This window comes from Stenella coeruleoalba, assembly GCF_951394435.1.
Source record: "Stenella coeruleoalba genome assembly, chromosome: 6".
Classification (NCBI taxonomy): domain Eukaryota; kingdom Metazoa; phylum Chordata; class Mammalia; order Artiodactyla; family Delphinidae; genus Stenella; species Stenella coeruleoalba.
This window is the reverse complement of record NC_137151.1, coordinates 119394982-119417911: the sequence shown is the minus strand read 5'-3', so window position 1 is coordinate 119417911 and position 22930 is coordinate 119394982. Positions and strand designations below refer to the sequence as shown.

Here is a 22930-nt window from a genome sequence, read left to right as displayed (position 1 = left end):
CAGATCTTTCTTAAGAGTGGAGGAGGTGGAGAATGGGAAGTCAGGAAATGTCTGCAGGATTGGCCTGGGCTGGGCTTTGCGCTCTCGGGGCGGTGGAGCTGAGGTAGAGATGTGCACGGTGCAGCTCAGGGCTCCGTGGAAGGCTTGGTGCTCTCAGGTCTGGCTGGCTGTCTCAGCTCCACGGGGAACGCCTGTCACCCTGGAGCTTCCCCAGACCAGGTCGTTAATTCAGTCCCTCTTTCATTTAATAAGTCCTTTTTTTTTTTTTTTGCGGTACGCCGGCCTCTCCCGTTGCGGAGCACAGGCTCCGGACGCGCAGGCTCAGCGGCCGTGGCTCACGGGCCGAGCCGCTCCGCGGCATGTGGGATCCTCCCAGACCGGGGCACGAACCCGCGCCCCTGCATCGGCAGGCGGACTCTCAACCACTGCGCCACCAGGGAAGCCCTAATAAGTCCTTTTTGACGGACTGTTATATCACCTTCCCGGAGTTGCTTGAGGATGACAGGACACTCACCCCAATGGCACGCAGATGCTGTTAACAGCCCCACCCGGCCACAGCAGGGACATCATATCAGATGATACGGTGGATCAGGGAAGTGGACTGGAGGAAGCGATGGGGTTTTTAGGAGGGGAGGTGAGTCTGAGTGTATCAGGCTCTGCTGGGTGGTGCCAGGCACTGAAAGGAGTGAGGAAGGGGGTGCTGGGAGTTCCTGGATATACCGGGTCCTCTTGCTGATGATGCCGGTGGGGATGGGGTGAGGGAAAGATGGAGAGACGCAGAATGTGAGTTCCAGGGAGGCCCCTCACTACCTGTTTGATCTTGGGTAGACTCTTTAACTTCTGTGAGCCCCACTGTCTTCATCTGTAAAGTGGGCATAATTATAACAGCATCCCAGGAATGTACCAAGTTCTCTCCTTAGAGCACTTAGCACAGAGGGGCCATATCTCAAGTCCCTGAGCTGGCCCCTGCACTCCCCCAGCCTCACTTCACCCCCACCAAGCTCAGGGTACAGCTACAGCAAAATTCTGGACTCCCAGAGATTCTGTCTATGTGCCCCATCCCCCCATGTCCTGCTCTTTCTTAATCGTGCCCCAGAAGCCCAGCTCACACTGCAGTACTAGTAACAGATAACTGCATCCAAGTAAACATTTATATTCTAACTGTGGCATTCACCACTGCGCCCCCAGAGGAGATTGGGATTTCAGGCAAGGAACTTGGTCCTGCGGAATGTTCCTCTTCAAACGACGTCCCTCAGGCTGTACCAGCTCTGCTCAGCCCCAGGCTGGGACTCCCATCTCTGAGTTGGCTCCCACCAGAGTGCTCCCTGAGGATGAGGGATTCGGCAGCACAAGAGAAGCATCTTCTGGGCTTCCCTGGTGGCGCAGTGGTTGGGAGTACGCCTGCCGATGCAGGAGATGTGGGTTCATGCCCCGGTCCGGGAAGATCCCACATGCCGCAGAGCGGCTGGGCCCGTGAGCCATGGCCGCTGAGCCTGCGTGTCCGGAGCCTGTGCTCTGCAAAGGGAGAGGCCACAAGAGTGAGAGGCCCGCATACCGCAAAAAAAAAAAAAAAAAAAGAGAAGCATCTTCTTAGCCTGCAAACCACCTAAGGTTGCATTTTTCCCGTTGCTGGTGTTTTCCGGAAAATCCAGGACTTTCCAGGAAGGAAGTCTGGCTTGGTCTGAGCCACAGCTGCGTTTAGATGCCCCCGCTGTACACACATGGGATCAGGGCTGCCCCAAGTGGGATGCTGGGTCCTTGAAGATGTGGGCAGACTGGGCCCTGACAGCTGCAGGAATCACAGCCCAGAATGGGGCCGAGTTGGCAGTAAGAGAGCCCCTTAGTGAGGCCACGGGCTCCAGGACCCCAGGGCTGGGCAGTGCTGTTTGGATGAAAGAACCCAGACAGAGGCCCCACAGCCAGAGAGAGCCAGGAGCAGAACAGGGGCCTCTGGACTCCCAGCCCAGTCCTTTATCCTGTACGAGATGTTTTCTCTCCTTTTCACTAAACATTAGAAAACGATATATTGACAGAATATTCTATTTCAGGGTTTAAAAAGAAAACCTCTCATATACGTGAATTTTCTTGACAACATTCTGAATAAACAGATATTCTGCCTTTGCTTGCATACCTCTGGGGACAGAGAGCTCATTACATGGCCATTTGGTCTGCTCTCCGACTTCTGGTAGCAAGATAGATCTGCTTTTTACAGCACCTGGAAACCGTTTCTTTTGTGGTCCTGTGGAGTCACACAGTGGAGCTTGTCTTGAGCCTTGGAGACGCTGATATGTCTATTCTTTTATAGATTATGAACAACCCTAGTCCTTCCTTTACATTCCCAGTCCCTCCGCATGTAGCCCCTGCAGACATACAGCCTCTGGTGCCTGGGTGATCAGAGCAGCGCAAGGGCCACTTGTCACAGATCCGCCACGCTTCTCTTCTAGATTTTCCGAGTGTAGCCGGGGTTCACCTCGTTTCTCACTGTCTTCCTGTTTACGAGACTACTTAGGAATTATTTTCCTTTCAGCGGTGACTGCATCTGTGTTTTATATATAAATATTTGTTCCTTTCCAATATTTCAGTAATGTACTTCTGATTTTATCTTGGACACATTACTTAAGAGACTGCTTAAGAGAATGCATAAAAATGCTTATACTATATTATTACTATCACGGTGTTGCAGCAAATGCTGTGGTGTCTTATTTGCTGCAGCAAATGGATCTGAGAACAGAAGAGTGGAATTGCCATTGCCTTGGAGTCCTTGGCTGGGCCCAGGAATGGGATGAGTTTGTTGAAAGACACTTGTCCTCTCCCCAAGAGCGTGTATTCCGTTGATTTATGACGTAGTTCTCACTAATCTGCTAGTTCTGCCTTATTTACTGGGCTCTAAACAGCTCTGCCTACTTGATCTGTGATATTCTAAGAGGGGAGCATTAAGGTCTCTACGTACAATTCTATTTCTATTTCTACTTTGTTTTGCATTTCTGCTTGTTCCCATCATGGATTTCTTGGCTATGCTCATTGGAACATAAATTTTACGTATTAATTGTTTATTATAACATTTACCTTGTGGGGTTTCCGTGTTACTCTCTCAGTTCTTTTTACTAAAAAAAATTACTTTGTCGTCTTTCCTTCTTTCCTAGCGTTCTGTGTGCCTGACGATCGGTAGATTATCTTATCATTTTACTCTATCTATGCCTTTGTGTTTTTTTGTGTGTTTCTTATTGGTACAAGATGATGGAGTTTTAATATTTTATCGGCTTCCCCCTTTGATAAGAAGTATTATAGCTAATATAATGGTTAGGGAGTATTATAATTTTTATTATAATTGTTACATTTGTCTAAACCTCCATGGGGTTGCCCGTCTGCTTTCTATATTGAGACATTGCAGTTTTTTTTCACTTTCAGTGTCCACTGTGAATTTTCTCTTCCTTTGTCCCTTTAAAATAGACAAGGCAATTTAACCTAAATACCCACGTTAGAAAATAGTTAAATTTTAATGTCTACATTTGTTTCTACGAATAGCTCTCTGAACTTTGTGTTTAAACGTCTTCCCTCCCCTTCACCCACTCTCTGGCGCTCAATGTTCATCTGGCATTTTGAGCCTCTTTCCTATTCTTCTTTCCTCCTTATGCACAATTTTCATGATGTGATGGCTGACCTGCGGACTGAGGAAACTTTGCTTTTTATCGGGTATCGGGCTCTTGTGGCTGTTCTCCGGTCGCTTAGGCGGCACCAGCTTCCTCACTTGTCCAATTCTCTGTCACTTCAGGCTTTGTTCCCAAGTCCCTCTGACACTCCATGTTGAAATCTTTGACCTGGCAAGATTTATGCCTCATCAACTGAGCATCTGTTAGTTCAATGCATTCCTTTAAATTCTGTGTAAACCTCCCTTCCGCTCCCACCTTGCCTCAAGCACACACCCAGATGTTGCTTCTTTTAAGGGAAAGTCAAAAGCTGTTCTTATTTTTCTTCTTTTTTCCCCAGCATTTAATGCATTAAACAATTTTTCAATTGTTTTCATATTATCATTAGAAAAATACACACACACACGAAAGAGTGAGATAAAGATAAAAGATTTAAAAATCACCCCCCCTCTAACTGTTAGAATGCAACCAACGTTTGGCATTTGGAAACTTTTTCTAGGTTTTATTCCCTCTGCGTGGGTTTTTTAAATCATATTTGAAATCATTCTGAATGTATAATTCTGTAGTTTCTGGGTTTCTTATTTAATGTAGTCAGTATAAACATAACACAGGCAGACAAAAATCTTCCATTGAGTAGAGATTTACCATAGTGAAATTAAGCTCTTGTTGACATTTAAATGCGTGAGTGTATTTTTTGCTATCAGAAAAAAATATTAAAGTGAACATATTTCTGTACACATTTTTTCCCTCTTTTGCATAATTTACTTAAGGTAAATTTTTAGAATCTCTGAATGAAAGACTAATAAGATTTCTAGGGCTTGTAATATAAGTTATCAACGTCCCAAGGTTGGGTACTTTTGTGTATACTCACCAGTATATTGGTGACTGTTTCACGGAACCCTTGACAGCTTCTTTGATTATATAAGCAAAAATTTTATTTCTTAGTAAATCTTATGGGAATTATTTGTGTCCTTTGCCTGTTTATCTATTGTGGGTCTTGATATTACACATTTTTTAATATTCTTCATAGAGAAAGAACATCATTTAACCTATTTGTTGTACTTCCTTTCCTCCAGTATATTATCTGATATTAAACTTTTTTTTTTTAAATTAATTTATTTATTTTTGGCTGTGTTGAGTCTTCGTTTCTGTGCGTGGGCTTTCTCTAGCTGTGGCGAACGGGGGCCACTCTTCATCGCGGTGCGCGGGCTTCTCACTGTCGCGGCCTCTCTTGTTGCGGAGCGCAAGCTCCAGACGCGCAGGCTCAGTAGTTGTGGCTCACGGGTCTAGTTGCTCCGCGGCACGTGGGATCCTCCCAGACCAGGGCTCGAACCCGCGTCCCCTGCATTGGCAGGCAGATTCTCAACCACTGCGCCACCAGGGAAGCCCTGTGAAACTTTTTTAACAAAAATCAATTTTCTAATTTTGTGCAGTCAAACCTGTCCTGTCTGTTTTCTGATTCTTTTGCTTTTCAGCCATTCTAAGTTGACAAAGAGCTTTTCTTTCCCTCCACTGGCTTTTATAAATTGACCACTAATTTTTCATCTAGTTTTTCTATGGCTTGATTTTTTTGAAATTTAATTTATTAATGAATTTGGAATTTCTTTTGCTACTTGGTGTGAGATGAGGATCTAAAAGTTGTTTTTACCCCCGAATTGTTCACTGATAGTCTCAACATCATTTACTGACTAAGATTTCCATTTGCATCCTTGATTCAGGGGAATCCCTCATTTCTTCTTCTGGGTTCTGTTAATTGTCTAGCACATTATTTGGAACTTCTGGGTGTTGACAAGTGTCCAATTTCAACAAGAATGCCCCTTTTTTTTTTAACCATTAAATGTAAAGTTGGCTATTAAAGTGAACAGGTTACTCTTTATCAGGTGTTGTAAGGAGTATCCTATTCCTTCATTTAAATGACTTTTGTGGAAAAACTATCATACAATGAGATGGCTTTTCGTTTTTGCCGTGATGACGTAACGCACAGTCTCAACAAATTTCCTGACATTGAAAAGGCCTTACATTTCTATGGTAAATCTGACTTGGTAAAACGATGATTTATAATTTTAATATACTGAGTTCTATTTGGTAATATTGTAACTCAGATGTTTGCATCTATATTCATACATGCATTTGAGCAATTGTTTTTCTCTTTTGTGCTACATTTGTCAAGTTTTGGTATTTGGGTAAATTAGTTTCATAACAGAAATTCATTATTATTATCTTATGTTCTGAAATTGTTTACAGAGTATGAGAATCATCTCGACCTTGAAATTTAAAATATGCCAGAGCCAAACAAAATTATGTTAGAAACTGTTTATTCTTTGATAACATTCTCAGTTTCATTCATGGTTGTTGATCTAATCAATACTACTTGTGTTAACTCGTATTAATTGTAGTAAATTATGTTTTGCCCCTAAATTTTCAACTACTTCAAGGTTTTCAAATGGATTAGCACACAAGTAATAAGGTCATTTCTTCTCATTTTTTCTCTCTTCTCTAGCTAAGCTTACATTGCCCTCTTATTTATATTACAATACTGCTTCTGTTTTATGTTTTGGTTTTTTGGCCGCTGGGCATGTGGGATCTTAGCTCCCCGACCAGGGATTGAACCTGCACCCTCTGCATTGGAAAGTGAAGTCTTAACCACTGGACCACCAGGGAAGTCCCCAGTTTCTGCTTTTCTTTTAATGGAAGGTTTTGTTTTTGCTAGGCAGGTAATTCATCTTGACAACTGTTTCTTGGATACTTGAGAAAAATGTGGATTGCCTATCTATTTAAAATCAAATCGAAGAGCTATTAATTAAATAATATTCATTATACTATTTATATAATTATATATTCTAATGTATACTTTGCCAACTCGATCTGTTCAAATCTACAGTGTATTAAAATCTGACACTACCATACCTTTGCCAATGGCTCTTGAATTTTAACAATCGTACTTTATGTACTTTTATACAACAACCTTCAGTGCATAAGATTCCTATATTTGCCTTTAAGATCTTTCTTTCATTAACATAAAATAAACTTGTTAATCCTGATATGTAGCTTAACTGTTAGTTCTACAGTGCTAGGTATGAATGTTGCCACCCTGACTTTCCTTTTGTTGATATTTGTCCTCTATCTCATCATGGGTCTTTTACTTTGAATATTTCTCTGTCATTACGTAAGTGTGTCCTTTATAAGCAACAAAGAGTCGAATTTTATTTTGTAATTGAACTGAAAATGTTGTTAATTTAAATATTTTGAAATTTTCATATTTATTGCTGTGATTTCTATGCTTAGGTACTTTTTCCCATTCTATTTACTTCTTTGCTATTTTGTCTGATTTCTTTGTTTCCTTTTACCTTTTTTAGTGATTTTGAGGATAAGCATCCTGTTTGTAATAGTCAGTGGTTACTTGAAGGTTTAAAAAAATCATACAGGGCTTCCCTGGTGGTGCAGTGGTTGAGAGTCCGCCTGCCAATGCAGGGGACACAGGTTCGTGCCCCGGTCCAGGAAGATCCCACATGCCGCGGAGTGGCTGGGCCCGTGAGCCATGGCCGCTGAGCCTGCGCATCCGGAGCCTGTGCTCTGCAACGGGAGAGGCCACAACAGTGAGAGGCCCGCGTACCGCAAAAAAAAAAAAATCGTACGCTTTCTGTAAAATTCACGTTTAAAAAAACAGAACAATGACTTTCTTTTATAAAGTGTATTCTTCATTTTTTTAAAATAAATTTATTTATTTATTTTTGGCTGCTTTGGGCCTTCGTTGCTGCACGCAGGCTTTCTCTTATTGTGGCGAGCAGGGGTTACCCCTTGCTGCGGTGCACGAGCCTCTCATTGTGGCGGCTTCTCTCGTTGCAAGGCCCGGGCTCTACGCTCGCGGGCTTAGTAGTTGTGGCATGCAGGCTCAGTAGCTGTGGCTCGCGGGCTCCGGAGCGCAAGCTCTGTAGTTGTGGTGCACGAGCTTAGTTGCTCTGCAGCATGTGGGATCTTCCCGGCCCAGAGCTCGAACCCGCGTCCCCTGCATTGGCAGGCGAATTCCTAACCACTGCGCCACCAGGGAAGCCCCAGAACAATGACTTTTAATTTCCTTTTACGGAGTGTTTGCTCTGCCTGTGTTTCAGTACTCTCCACCACCCCTGCCTCCTTCAACCCAAGAACATCTTCCTTCTTTGTTAATTTAGCTGAGGTATTACAGCTTGTCTTTTTCTAAAGACATGGATGATCTCTTTTACTGTTTTATCTTTTAAATCTTTAACTATATTCATCATAGCTCCATTCTCTTTCCAGTCTCCTGCTTTTAATGCTCAGCTCCAAGCTTTCCCACCTAGATGTTTGCATCCTTTATGGTTAGTATCTCTTGGAGATCTAAAGTTTTGCCTCCTGGAGGCAGTTTTCTCCTGGAAGCCACACATACCTGAGTGTGGCTGTCTATGATCTTCACACCTGAACAGCCACCCAATTGGGCATGGAACTCGTGTTGCTCAAATTTTCTCCCTCAAAACTTTTCTGGTATTAATTATTTTTTCAGAGAGGTTTCCAGGAGACTGGGTTGGTTTGTTCACAGATGTTTGTAAGGTTCTGTATTAACGACATTTAAAGGTATACGTGGGACATCTGGGAGTGGTTTTCTTTCCAAAAATTTTGCGTGAAACGTGGCTCCTCTAACCCAAGTTCTCATCTTCTCTGTTGTCATTTCGGTGCAGCCCCACCTCTCAGGCACCAGCTGCTGGTGGTTAACAAAGGTCCTCTCAGGCCCTTCACGTCTATTCACAGACCTGATTTGCTTGACCCATGACCTTTCCCCATTCATTCTATTTCCTTCCTAGTATGAGGCTGGGAACAGGGCCCTGGTGACTGACAGCCCAGCTGGGGCCATGCTCACCTTGGACTGCTTCTAGCTAACGACTGGGCTCCATGGAAGCACTGGTCCTGGGAGATTCCTGCTAGACATGGAACTTCTCCAATGGGCTTAGGGACCCTCCGTCGACCTGGCCCATCATTCTCAGAGCTGCACTGTGGTCTGAGGGCTCTCCCTGTCCACTCCTATCCCTTTCCCTTTATCCTTCACAGGCCTTTCCCCTAGTAAATCTGTCAAGTGTCTAATATTGTCTAAGCATCTGCTTCGCAGCCTCCCACCCACCCACCTTACAGTGCGATCAGTTGATTGCAGTGGGTCCCTGAGTTGACCGGAACAGGAGCTATCGACAGCCCCAGGCAACGGATCAAGGGTGGGGAGGTTGCTGGCTCCTACTACCAAGTAGATTGGTTTTTACCGGCAGCCCGTCTTTGAGAAAAAAATGAGTATTTTATCTCTTGCTGCAGCCTGAAGCCTTTTTATCTTATTCCAGTGAAGTTCCTGATCTTTTTATAAAAAAGGTTGTTTAAAAGATGGTTTCCTTGAACTTTCAGAGGGAATTCAGAGGAATTATTTTTTAGAGTTTCTGCTCACTCTACCATTAGCTGGAAGTATTTTTTTCAACGTAATTTCTTTTTGCTAGTCCACAGAGTGCTTTTCTAGCTTCAAAAATTACCGTTTGAAAAGCTCCCATTTGAAATCATTCAGGGAACTTCCCTGGTGGTCCAGTGGTTAAGACTCCTCACTCCCATTGCAGGGGACCTGGGTTCGATCCCTGGTCAGGGAACTAGATCCCACATGCCACAACTAAGAGCCTGCCGCAACTAAGACCCGGCACAGCCAAGTAAATAAATAAATACATATTTTTAAAAAATGAAGTAATTCAGCAATTCAAATGTGACCTTTAGGATCGTCCTGCTGAAGGACGCTGATAGCTGAGTTTTGTGTCTTTTCCACACAAGCACCTGGTACAATCAATTCAGACAAACCCCAGCACCCTAGAATGGATGCTTTCCGTCAGGCCATTTTCCTCTGTTTTGCATCGGTTTGTTCAATTCAGCCGTGTTGTGGGCTTGAGTTTGGGTTTATCTCTGAGCATCACCGATTTTTTTCTCGGCCACTTCAGTTCTAATCTTTGAATCATCAGCGATGTGCGCTGGGTTCACCCATGGAGTCTGCCTGAGCATGACCCAGCCAAAAACAGATGCCCAAGTTCCTTTTTTTGCAGTCTTGTCGAATCTCTTTAAGCGCAAGCTTGTATTTGTTCTTATCTTTGCGGTTCTTGGTTTTCTGCTGTTTCTGATGTTGAAGGTGACTTCTCTGAGCCAAATGAGTCTTCCTCTTTGGTGCTGCAACACCTTTCAGTTGGATCGGATTGGGTTCTTGCCTGTTCTCACCACTTTTCTTTTTTTTTTTTTTTTTGTGGTACGTGGGCCTCTCACTGTCGTGGCCTCTCCCGTTGCGGAGCACAGGCTCCGGACGCGCAGGCTCAGCGGCCATGGCTCACGGGCCCAGCCGCTCCGCAGGGGCACGAACCCGCGTCCCCTGCATCGGCAGGCGGACTCTCAACCACTGCGCTACCAGGGAAGCCCCTTCTCACCATTTTTGAAATTTATCTTGTCAGTTCCAAACTATTCTAGCTATTTTTTGAGATGCTCTTGTTTGGATAGTTCGGCATATTTTGTTGGGAGGGGGCAGCCTGCCAGCTTGCAGTTAATTTATTCCAGGCATCCTAGTGTCGGGGCAGGTGCACCTGGGGCATATGCTGCACACCTTCAGGAGGTGCCGTTCTCACAGACCACAGGAGTCTGGAGCTTTGGATACGAGCAAATACATTTTCCTAGATGTCTCATGACATAAACCTATAAGAAAAGTTAGCACATAGGAAAATGTAGAATTTTTGGAAAGCCACCAAATCAAATAATGTATATTACATATTTACTGTATATAGTGCTCAATGGATGAGAGATAAATGTGCTTTTTTGTTTTGTTTTTTGCTAGCAGTTAGAGGGGGTTTTGGAGTGGCATTCTCTATAGGGTCTTAAAAGTACTCAGCTCCTTCCTTCCCAAGGGCTTGTGACTTCCCTGTCTCTGCTGGCTTCCAGCTTCCATCTGCAGCCACAGCTGCAGCCTTGATCATCTTGTCCCTGAGGCCAGCTCTAATTTTCTACCTGTCCAAAGGCCTTTCTTTGCCTTGAGGAGACCTCAAGCCCTTACTTCATTCCCTCTGGGAATGTTCTTTCTTCCATGTTTCTCCAATTTCTGTCTGGTTTTCTCCTCGGAGAACAAGAGGCTTTAACAGCTTCAGACTTTATCCTCCCAACTCCAAATCCCAAAGAAAAAGCCCCAACCCCCTTCCTAGAAACCCAAGCAAGAGTTTCATTGCTTTTCATCGCCTCTGGGTCTGTTGTTCATCCCTGGACCTATAAATGGACCAATGACAGTGTCCAGGGGAATGTGATGCACCGATTGCCACCAGCCCTACATGCGGGGGTGGGGTGAGCTCTGTCCAACCTTCGGGGTGGGGGTGGGGTGGAGCAGAGGGGCAACATATAAAGCGGAGCTGGGTCCTGAAAACAGCATTTGAAGCTGTACGATCTGCAGCTCAAGTCAGCCCTGCCCTAGTTTTCATGTTTCCAGTTCTGTGAAATTCACTCTTTGATGAAACCAGTTTGGGTCAGGGCTTATGTTGTTGTTACTACTTTCAACAGAAAGACTTCTGATTGGAAAAAAAGGGACAGTTGCTTGTGCACAATTCTGTTTTTATTAAAGATAAAGGCACACACACGTGTGTGTGTGTACAGAGTCTGGAATTATATATATACTTTATATATATATATATATATATATATATATATATATATATATATATATATATATATATATACCCATACATATATATATATACACATACACACACATATACGTAAAGTAACGGTGGTTCTATCTGGGCCACAGATTTCGAGGTAATTTTTCTTCCTGTGTTTTCTGATCGTTATTCAAAGAGCATAGATTGCTGTGTGAGAAAGGGGTCATGTTTATGATTCTTGACCAAGTCGTGAGAATCCATCAGTTCTAGAGGGTAAGAGGAACTTCATCTCATCTACCGTTGACGTTGTAGGAAGGAACATGAGCCAGCGAAACCAGAGTGAGAACTGCTCCTTCCATGATGTGGAGGTGCTGATGAAAACCGTGCAGCTGGCTGTCCACACCCCTACCTTCCTCCTCGGTCTGCTCCTCAATCTGCTCGCCATCCGAGGCTTCAGCTCCTTCCTGAAGAAGAGGTGGCCCTGCTACGCTGCCACCTCCATCTACATGATCAACCTGGCGGTCTTCGACCTGCTGCTGGTGTTCTCGCTCCCATTCAAGATGGCCCTGTCTCACGTGAAGGCTCCCCTTCTTCCCCTCTGTACCCTAGTGGAGTGCCTCTACTTCATCAGCATGTATGGGAGCATCTTCACGATCTGCTACATCAGCCTGGACAGATTCTTGGCCATCCGGTACCCGCTCCTGGTCAGCCACCTCCGGTCCCCCAGGAAGACCTTTGGGATCTGCTTCACCATCTGGGTCCTGGTGTGGGTGGGGAGCACCCCTATCTATAGCTTCCATGGGAAAGTGGAAAACTACACGTGCTTCCACAACATGTCTGACGGCACCTGGAGTGCCAAGGTCTTCTTCCCTCTCGAGGTCTTCGGCTTCCTTCTTCCCATGAGCATCATGGGTTTCTGCTCCTCCAGGAGCATTTGCATTCTGGTCGCCCGTCGGGACCACACCCAGGACTGGGTCCAGCAGAAGGCCTGTATCTGGACCATCGCGGCCAGTCTGGCTGTCTTTGTGGTCTCCTTTCTCCCAGTCCACCTGAGTTTCCTCTTGCAGTTCCTGGTGAGGAATGGCTTTATCGTGGAGTGCAGAGCCAAGCAGAACATCATCTTGTTCCTGCAATTGTCCATGTGTTTCTCCAATATCAACTGCTGCCTGGATGTTTTCTGCTACTACTTTGTCATCAAAGAATTCCGCATGGACATCATGGCCCACCAGCCTTCCAGGGTCCAGCTGGTCCTCCAGAATACCATGACCACCATGGCTAAGGGAAGAAAGCTGAGCTTGGAGGAAGGAAACCTCAGTCTGAATTCCATAGCAGATACCTCTTCCTAGGGCTCTGATATGGGGGGCTGACACATGGCACATTTACTGGTGTGCCGTCCCTCTGATGCTCACTTGAATGACACCTTTGCTCACTGTGACCCCAAACCCTTTCCCCAGCACCCAGACAACTTGATATAAACCACTCAGTGTCTGGGGAGCTCTGAAGAACCTAAGACCCAGGTGAACTCTTGATTTCTAAGCCTAAAAAGCATGAGGTTGGAAGAATTGAGAAAGAGAATGAGACCATCTGAATAAGGCTGTTTCCCAGCTCTCCTCTGTCCTTCTGTTAGACTAGAAGATTCTGGAAAGGAAGAGAGAGAGGAGTTAGGAGAGAGAATCAAGAGGGTTGGCATGGAGGAGAGATGGAGTGGGAGGGATGGACCAAGCTCCTTTTTGGTTTGGGGATCCCGGCGTGGAGCAGCTGTACTTTCTGGTCTCTTCTGGAGCTCTGTTGGCCCATGACCTCACAGAGATGCCAGCAGAATGTGTGACTGGGGAGAGCAAGTATGTGCAGAGAGCCCCGAGTTTTCTATGGGCCTTGGAAAGGCCTGGAAGGCCAGTCACACCTTCCTGTGCCCAGGACAAAGCTGCAGACGGACTGAGGCAGGCTGGTGTGGACCAGGCTTTGTGATGCTGTGGACACTTTGTGAAAATAGTGGGGACAGAGTGGAAAGGCACTGGTGACACCTGAGAGCCACAAGGGGGCAGGGTATACCTGGGAAAGGTAGGAGACAGGCCAAGGGCCGGAATTGGGCAACCCCTCCCGCATTGCCATGGGGGCGTCCACTGCGTGGAGTTTGAGCTCTGGCCCAGGGGGAGGAGAGGCAGTAGAGACAAGCCTGGGAGTGGGAAATTCCTGGACATGACCAGCTTGCTCTCTTGAACAGGCTACGACGTTGTTGATTAGGTTTAGTTTCCTTGAGAATGATGAGAAGTTCAGCCAGAGGAGAACAAGGTGCTTGTCTTGCCCACCTGAGTCCTGGCTGGGCAGCTGGCCACGGTGGCACCGTCCACAGAGATGTCCCCATCCGGTGGCTGGGAGGGAGAAGATGAGGCAGCCAGGAATAGAGGAACCATCTTGACGACACAGGGCTCTTGGCAGTTCCTCGTTGGAAACTGTAAACGATTGAATCATAGTTTGGACTGGGCTCCTCTCATGCTCTAGAGAAGGTGCAGTGGTGGCAGCTGAAAGCCTGCCACTGACTCAGCCTCCGGAGAGTGAAATGGTGATCAGGATAAATTGTGGGGTGGTTTGCAAGACGGAGTGAGTGGGATGAGAAGTAACAAATGAGACAATGTGAACGGGGTCGGGGGGTTACTTTAGGAAGAGAAGCAACCGCCTGTACCTCAGGAGAAGAGGCGTCCACCGCTAAGCGGTGGACGGAAGGGAGGGGTGGCTGTGGGGGGGGAAAGAGGGCGATTTAGATAAAACCCTGAGGAAGGAGGAGGTGAGGTTGGGTAACAGTCTCAGGCTTGAAGCGCTGGGGCTCTGTGAGGGGTTGGGGGTTGGGGTGTGAGACCAGCAGGAAGGATGGAGGGCAGAGCGGCTTCCTGTCTGAGAATCCTCAATTTGACTGAGAGCCATAGAAGGGCAGAAGCCCCACCTTCTCCCCCCTCCCCTGCGGTCAGTGGTCAGGTGGCACTCTGTGGGGCTGGAGGGAACGGTGAGGAAGAAAGGGTAGAAATGGTTGCAGAGCAGTGATCACGGTCAGGACCAGAGGCTCCCGCCCATCAGACTGGGCCTCCATGAACCGGCAGCCAGGGGCAGGAGCTCCGCAGACCCAGAGATGAGTCCCGCCCAGCTGCTCCAAGCCCTGGACACTCCTCCGCCTGCCTACAGGCTGCACAGTCCCGTGGCCATCCTGGGCCGAGGCACACTCGTGCTAGTCTCAGAAAGCCAGACATGTATCCAGCAGGACACTGGGCTGGATGGGGTCAGAGCCCGTGGGTGGGTGGAGTTAGGAACCGCCCACCTCCAATTTCTCTCTTTGCACTGGGAGCTGGGAGCCTGCCCAGTGGAGCTGAGTGGCGCGGTTCATGCTGCAGTTGTATCTACCAGTGTGCTTAGGGCCAGACAGGCTTCTAAAGAGGAAAGGGATGGTGGGGCCCTGATGACCCATCATCCCCAGTGATGTCTGCAAACATGCAGCCTTGTCTTGTGGGCAGCATGACTCTGCCGAGCCAGGTGACAGAGGGCCGGAGGGGAGTATAGACCCACAAGCTGCGTAACTATTAGGTGTAGGTCCTTGGAAGGATGTGGCACACTGGGGTTGATGTGACAACTGTGGAGGTGAGCCTTGGGAACCGCTGACTGATCCCAACACGCTAGGGGGAGGAGATGGGCCTCTTCTCTCTCCCCATGAGGACCCATCCTGGATTGCATGTCACAGAGGAAACATCAGGGTCTGTGGGAGTGGGCACAGGCCCAGAGCTGCAGGCTAGGCTGCTCTATGGGAGGGTCCACACTCTGGGCTAAGTCGTCAGGCCCAGCAGGCACAGAAGGGGCAGAGGGTCAGGGTTAAGGTTACTGTGCTGATGCGTCCAGGGCCCACCCTGCAGCGAGTGGCAGTCAGTGAGTTAGGGACGGCTGAACTTAGTTGTGGAAGAGGCTGAAATTTTCACTACTAAAACCCGTGGAGGCTTAGGGACATTGTCTGGCCTTATTTGTACTCCTAATCTGGAAAATCTGAGATACACAGGGTATATGTACATGTGTAAACCTAGGACAATTAACTGGAAAACTAATTTGAATAATCAGATTTGCCAAATAAATAGATTCAATGATGCTGAGTAACCTTGTCTTGGGCTACCCTTATTGACCTCAGAGAAGAGCTGGTTGCTGATGGCCCTTGTCAGGTGACCCAATAATCTTGGTCAAAGGAACTATGAAGGGACCATGTCGAAGAAGCCACCTGGACATGGAGTCTGGGAGCACAGAGATCCACCCTCTGGCCTGTCCCAGGAGCACAGCTGGGGCCTGTCCCAGGTGGCCAGGAGCCAGACCCTGCAGGGTCTAAATGTAGCCCTCACATCCACTTGGGTACTTGGTTCTCTGGGACAGCAACTGGGCCACACAGACCCCACAGGCTGTGTTTCCTCCAGCTCTGAGTCCACTCCACCCTGCTCCCACCATCTTGTCCCACCACCACCATGACACTGGAGCTGCCTCCAAAGGCCCTGAATCCTGTGCACACATTGTGTGGCCCAGCTCAGGAGACCTGTTGACCACTAACAGGCTGAAGACACAGAGCCAGTTCTCCAGAAGTCCTCCACTGATGACCCCTCCCTTCTCTGACCACCCACAGAGAGTCCGTTTCTCCCAGGTTATATCTGAGTTTTCCTTCATGGCTCATCCCATGTGAATCCTACTAACCTATCCAGAGCTCCTGGAGAGTGTGAACAGCCAGGTGCTGGCCTGGGCCACCCCGTTCTCCTGAGTCCCCCACAGTCCTGAGCACAGCCCCATTGTGGCCTGGGTGCCAAGGGGTGACTGGGGGCATCCTTGCTCCTTGATGGCTGCTGTGGACTGAACTGTGTCTCCCCCCAAAAACATATGTTGAAGCCCTAACCCCCAATGTGATGGTATTTATGGATGGGACCTTTGGAAGATACTTACGTTCCTTCCTAAGTATCTTCCTAAGTATCTCCTTAAGATGAGGTCCTGAGGGTGGAGCCCTCATGACGGGATTCGTGCCCTCATAGGATGAGGCACCAGAGTGCTTGCTTCCTCCTGCCCCATACACTGAATGGGAGCTCCATGAGGACACAGTGAGCAGATAGCCCTCTGCAACGCAGAGAGAGAGCCCTCAGCAGACATCAACCCTGCTGGCACCTTGACCTTGGACTTCCAGCCACCAGAACTGTTGTGAAAGCCAACAGGTCTGTGGTATGTTGTTATGGCAGCCTGAGAAGGCTGATTCAACAGCCATCTTCTGCTGACCCAGAAGCCAGCCACATCTGGGCCACATCCCCTCAGGGGCAAGGACTGACCCTCCTTTGGAATATTGGCCCCCAGGGAACATTTGCATGGAGAATGCTGGTCCACCAACTGCATTCGCCACTATATTCCTACTGAGTCTCTCTCTGGGGACCCTATGAAGCTAAGAGTCACTGTATGGATGCTACGTAGCTGCTACAAGATACTAATGACATTTGTAGTGAGATAACAGCCTTGTTACCACAAATAAACAGTGATTGCACAGATGCTTGAAATGGCTGACACCTGGTGGGCACCTGTAGAGACTAACAGAGGTTAAAAAGGATTCTGGTGAGAGATCAGTGAGGAGAGAAATTGAGAAGAGCAACCGTGTGGGCGTGAGGAGTGTCTGGTGTGCAGAACAGTCACGAGAAAGGGACAGGGACGCCCCTACGTAGGAACCACGTGGGGATGGTGGTGATACCCACTCCAGACCACCCTCCATTGACCCTAGAGGGTAGGCTGTGCTGTGCGCAGTGACCTTCCAGGGCCACCGTGAGACCCCACTGCCGAGGGGGGAGAGGATTCGAAGACCCACAGAAAAATGCCACAGAGATATTTGGTGGGGGGAGAACAACCCCTGAAACTACCACTGCAGCTGCCTCTGGCTTTTTTCCACCCAAAGCCAGCTTCTCAAGTGAGCCCAGGACTCAGAGCTGTGAGTGGGCATTTGAGGGAGAGCGTATGGCAGGCGGGTCAAGGCGGACTCGGGAGCTCGGGGTGGAAGGACAAACAGACGCCCCTCTGCCCCAGATCAGGCCCCACCCCCTGCCACAAACCTGCGAGATGTGTCCTCTGCACAAAGCCGCTGCAGGAGGGCCCACAGGACGCTAGATCGGGAGCTAAATGTGGCCCTCGGTGCTTTGAAGTCTCCGAAGCCCTGTCACTTCAAAGCCTGACGTTACTTCTGCTGCGGGGGGCAGGGGCCCTGAGTTCACCTGGAAGCCTCAGCCAGACTTTGTTCTGGGACCTCGCTTAAGCAAGCGTAACCCTGCGAGGGAGGCTGTTGAGACCTCAGGCTCTGAGGGGCACCTACAGTCACGCAAAAGGCACCTCAGGGTGCGTCTGTGTAACAAACATCTCTGTGAAGTGTGTTCCGCTGCCAGAGACCCCTCTCTGAGGGGGGCTCAGGGCTGCACCTCATGGGCGACGCTGCACAGACACGTGTGCGTGGCTTCTCGTTCAGGGAGGAGTGAGGACCAGTGGAGGCTGCAGAGAGGTTTGGAAAGGTGTGCAATTATCAGACCTGACCTGGCTCAATGCAGAGGATCCAAGTAGCTGATCCTCATGGATGGTGCCTGAACGAGGCGTCCAATGACCCAGGAATCGTTGGGTGAGGTCCAGGGCCAAACCACAGCTCTTGGAGTGGATGGTGGGGTTTCCCTGAAGGGCAGAGAGGCCTCATGGCCAAGGGTCTGGGATGGTCAAGGAAGTTTCCAAAGTACTGGCACCAGACAGGTGGGCAGACCTCCCCCCGAGATGTGCCAGGTGTTGTTGCCCCTGGATTCTGGGAAGGGCCGCCTCCGATGGCAGAGACAAGCCTCTTGGCTGTGCTTTTCTTCCCGTTTTCCAGTCTTCAGCACAGACTTAAAGTGGGAGCCAGGGTTCAGCTCTCACTGATGGGAATCCAGCATGTGCAGCAGAGTGGAGCACATGTAGATGGAAACCCAGCAGGCGTTTGGGGGACTTATCAGCATGTCCTGGGGCAGGAGACCCAGAAGTACTTGCGGAGGGGAACCTCGCAGAAAATGGACATCTGCACTGACGGGAGCAAACTGATGGTTCTTGGGTATTAAGAAAATTTGACTTCAGAGGCTGGTACATTTAAGCCACCTGGATAAAATAGGGATGAAAATGGATGTAATGGAGCTGGAAACTCTTGCACGCTGCAAAACCCATCCCTAGGGAGGGAATGGTGTATAACCTGCAGGGCTGCCATAACAAAACACCACAGGCTGAGGGGCTTAAACAACAGAAATTTCTTTCTCACAGTTCTTGAAGTCTACATTCAAGGTCCGGCAGTGTGTGGTTTCTCATGAGAGCTCTCAGCCACCTTCTCACTGTGTCCTCACGTGGTGGGGAGGGAGGGAGGGAGGAGGACGTGCACGTGAGCTCTGGTGTCTCTTCTTATAAAGACACTAATCCTGTCGGATCAGGGTCTCACTTTTATGGCCGCATTTTACCTTAATCACCTCCTAAAGGCCCTATTTCCAAAGCAGTCACATTGTGGGTTAGAGTTTCAACATATAAATTTGGGCGGAGGGGCACCATGCAGTCCATTGCACGCGGATTTATTCTGTGATCTGGAGCAAAAGGAGTGTTGTGCTTCTTCTGTTTCTTCAGATTGAATGTCACCTGCTCTGAACTCATCAAGCTTTACTGTAGGATATTCCAGCTCCATCATCTGGGGCTCCCTCCCTCACCCAAGACCTGCACAAGTCCTAGGGATGGGGTCCCTCAGTGGCTGCACTATTTACGGGAGCCTCTGAGTCTCAGCTCACACTGGTCACAGCTGTGGTGTCCACTTAACAGTCCCTTCAAACACTTGGGCATGAAGCTCATCCCCGCGGCCCCGGAGAACTTGGTGTTAACTGGTCTTTCCCCTTCAAGCCCGAGGCTCCCTTCGGCCATCCTGCCACTCCATGGGGAGGTGGAGTCTTGTCCTGGCTCTTCTGGGGAACTATAACAGCCTGCACCTTCCTGGGCTCGGGGAGCTGGTGCTCTAACCTCACTGAGCCCAGCCACACTCCTCTGTACTCCCCACCCACAACATCCTGCAGGGATTTCTTTACCTGACCTCTGGACAAAAAACCTGGCTTCCTTTTCAGGCAGAGGGAATGGAAGAGACTTTTTTTTTTTTTTTTTTTTTTTTTTGGAGGGGGGAAGAAAAATTAAATCCTGTTTATTTTTAAAACCAAACCACTAGGAAAATATATCACAGTCTTGAAACGGCAAACAGACAGGCTATGTTATCATTTCAAGTAACAAGGTCCTTATCAGAACTATAAGGTGCTAGTACTGGAGCAAGAAGAACGCATGTCACAAAAGCCCAGGCAAAAGTTGTATTTGGTAACAGAGGGCGGTCCTTCTTTTGCACTAAAGGAGTCACAGCTCGCCCCCGAGCTGCTGACTTTCTTTCCCTTGACCTTCGTGTTGCCAAGGGACTGTCTCAGTAGAGCTCTGTTATTTCAGGGGGCAGAGTAAGTAATACTGGGTTTAGACTTTCACTCTATTCTGTTCTTTGAAAACCAGATTTTTCCAAAGCCAGTACTTCATAACTCTCTTAATTAAGCAGCCAACAGTTCCTCTTTCACTCTTCATTCCTGAATACTAGCACATAGCACAATCAAAATCCTCTTTGCCTTCAAGGGTGAGTGTCACTGCGAGATTGTCTTGTCAGTCTGCTGCAGACAGCCTCAGGGCCCACCATGGCTGCCAGGGAGAGGGAAGGTTTGCTTCCCCTACCGGTGTGATATCGCTTCTTACGTTTTTGCAGGGTCTCCAGGCTGAAAGATGTCATGTGTGAGAATTTTAAGAAATGCACATCCACATCTTGATGGCCAGAAATGGCCTCTTTCAAAATTTTTGTCCAAACTACCGCTCCCAACTCTACATCTTAAGTAACTTCATGCCCTTGTATATAAAACAAAACCCCAGAAGCCCCCTTTCCCGTCCTAAATTAGGGACCTCCTGGATTTTGATTTATCACAGTTTGTGGAAGAGGTAGTGGTGATCCTTCTGGCAAACAGGAGGTTGGCAACAAACAGAAACACCTCTTCTCACACCCCACCAGATCGTAGGTGTGTCAGATGAACCTGCCAGCCTGTTGGTATCTGTGTACTAAGAGAGGCTGGTACTCTGGAGGGCTCTGGTTTGGTACAAGGGAGATTGCCTATCGTCAGGAGAAGCCCTGGCCACATGAAATGCAGGCTCACAAAAACTCTCCTGTACTATCTCTGACCCAAATTTTAGCACCAGTGTTTTTTCCATTTCACTTTCTAGGATTGAAACACAGAGGAACCAGTGTCCAGAGGCAAGTGACTGAAACTTGCTGGCATCCTTACTTTCCTCATTCATAAACTTTCCTTAAAGACCCAAATCCCCATTCCTCTTTTTCTTGTTTGTTTATTTATTTTTGCTGTGTTAGGTCTTCGTTTCTGTGCGAGGGCTTTCTCTAGTTGTGGCAAGCGGGGGCCACTCTTCATCGCGGTGCGCGGGCCTCTCACTATCGCGGCCTCTCTTGCTGCGGAGCACAGGCTCCAGACGCGCAGGCTCAGTAGTTGTGGCTCACGGGCCTAGTTGCTCCGCGGCATACGGGATCCTCCCAGACCAGGGCTCGAACCCGTGTCCCCTGCATTAGCAGGCAGATTCTCAACCACAGCACCACCAGGGAAGCCCCCCATTCCTCTTTTTAAATAGATTCCTGCCCTCAGCCCTGATGCCCAATAGCAGACATCTATTTCCCAGTGGACGAGAGACTCCTTCATCTTCTTGGTCATGGCTGGGGTGAGGTCCACGTGGTCATCCACACACTTGGATGACACAACTCTCCAGCTGCCGCTTCACCTGAAGCTCTTTACTCCCCGCATCCATTGAATCTTTGGCTTTGTTGTTGCAATGCATGGTGCACTGGGCCAGGCGGTCCTGGAACTTCTCCAATTCGCTGATCCCCAGGGCCTGGGCTTGAGCCAGAGGTGCATGGCAGTGCTCAACGCACTGGTGCACTTGCTGCACGGACGCCTGACTGTCCTCACAACAGCCGCTGCTGCACCGGAACCTGAGGCCCTGAATCTTCCGGATGTTCTCTCTCTCCAGACTCTTCACCAGGGGTCCACCGCCTCCTGCACCCAGAGCTGCTGCAGCTCCACCATAGTGACCCCACGCTGCTCCCTGCCGCGCCGGCGCCCACATGGATTCCCGCCAGAAGAGGCTTCTTACCAGCTCTTCCTGGCCCTTGTGGTCCTGATGGACGAGTGCCCTCTGTGATCTGTGGGTGGAACCACTTTCAGCTTCAATTCAGTTCAACTGGCATCATATTTCCTGAGCAGCCACTGTGGTCCACTCCTGTTGGACAGAACAGTGGGCTCCGAGCCCCTCTGAGAGGCCAGTGAGCACGGGCTCGGAGAACAGGGCCATTTCCGAACCCAAATCGGCTGCAGGCCTTGGGTGTGGCATGTGGTTTCTGAACTTCAAAAAACATCTCAATGGCAGCTTGAATGGCAGGACATGGTGGTCTGATGTGTAAAACGATAAAAGAGGAGGAACCGTGGTGGGCAGGTCCCCCGAGCGACTCTACAGAAGCACCCCAACACCAGCTGCCCTAACCTGTGGGCACATGTGGGGCATCCTGAGGCCTGTGGCCTGAGTGGTCAAGACCGTGGGGCTCCAGTGGTACCCAAAGGCCCCCCCATCACCCACACCTCCTCCCAACCCCACTCTCTCCTCTTGAAGGCCTGGCTTCCACCCCAGGCTGGAGCCAGGATGCCTGCCCTGCTGGTTGGGTGTCCTGAAAAGCTGTCTCCGAGTTGGATCTCAGCATGTGGGCGGTTTGTTAAGGAGGGTTCTCAGCACCAACGCCCGTGAAGGGAGATGACGGAAGCAGTGGGAGTGATGGAGAAGCTGAGCCGGGATGCAGGCCCAGCTGTGGCTCAGCCAATGCCCGCGAGGCCCCTGCCGCTGTGAGGGCCGTTCAGAGTCATCCCAAGTTGGAATGGGACTCCAGGCCTGTAGACCCCACGTGACCCAGTCTCAGATACGGGCCTGGGAATGTGTGACCTTCGATAGGAGGTCCCCTGCGCCGGGGACCTGACAGCAGCTGGGCAGTAGGTCCTCACCGGAGGCGGCGCCCAGGCTGCTCCCCTCCACCGAGAGGCAGGTGGGCTCAACGTTTGGTGGGCAGCTCAAGCCACTTGGCTGGATCTCCCAGCTGCGCTCTGGGAAGGCGTAGCCGGCCCCAGGAAGCAAGTGGCTGGGTCTGAGACAGGGTAGGAAACAACAGAGGGCAGAGTGGGTCGCCTCGTCTCAGAAAGGAGTGCAAACTGGACAGCGAGACAGAGAGAGTCTCCGGGAGCGGAGGCGGCTGGAGACCTAGGCACGCAGGTACGGGGTCTTTAGAGAAGCCAGACCCGGGGTCTTTGCCTTGAAGTACCTTTGGGACTCTGTGAGGGTGCAGAGTGTGTTCAGGGCAGAGCCCCATCCTGAGTGGGCAGGCCGATGGGGTTGGGGCTACAGGGTGGGCTTTCTCAGTGCCCAGCTGATGCCTCCGTGGCTCCTGGTAGCTGGACGGCACAGAGGATCAGCTGAAAAAGCCATGGTATC

At 49.1% G+C, this 22930-nt stretch overlaps 1 protein-coding gene and 1 pseudogene across 3 annotated transcripts in view; one reads left to right on the top strand and one right to left on the bottom strand.

Moving 5' to 3' along the window:
* The window catches only part of GPR55 (G protein-coupled receptor 55), a 67782-nt gene that overhangs the window by 33942 nt on the left and 10910 nt on the right, over positions 1–22930 (top strand). Inside the window, exon 2 of one of the 2 annotated variants that reach the window (XM_079924081.1) lies at positions 11612–13989. The exons of the other annotated variant lie outside the window; for it this stretch is intronic. Coding sequence (XP_079780207.1) covers positions 11612–12645 — 1034 coding nt within the window. The 3' untranslated portion in view covers positions 12646–13989. Of the gene's footprint in view, positions 1–11611; positions 13990–22930 lie in introns of those variants that run through there. 2 annotated transcript variants of the gene reach the window in all.
* On the bottom strand, positions 13573–21483 carry LOC307187850 (protein FAM136A-like; annotated as a pseudogene). The gene is made up of 3 exons: positions 21067–21483; positions 13983–14033; positions 13573–13671 (listed from the first exon to the last, which is right to left on the bottom strand). The product of its transcript is annotated as a protein FAM136A-like (transcript).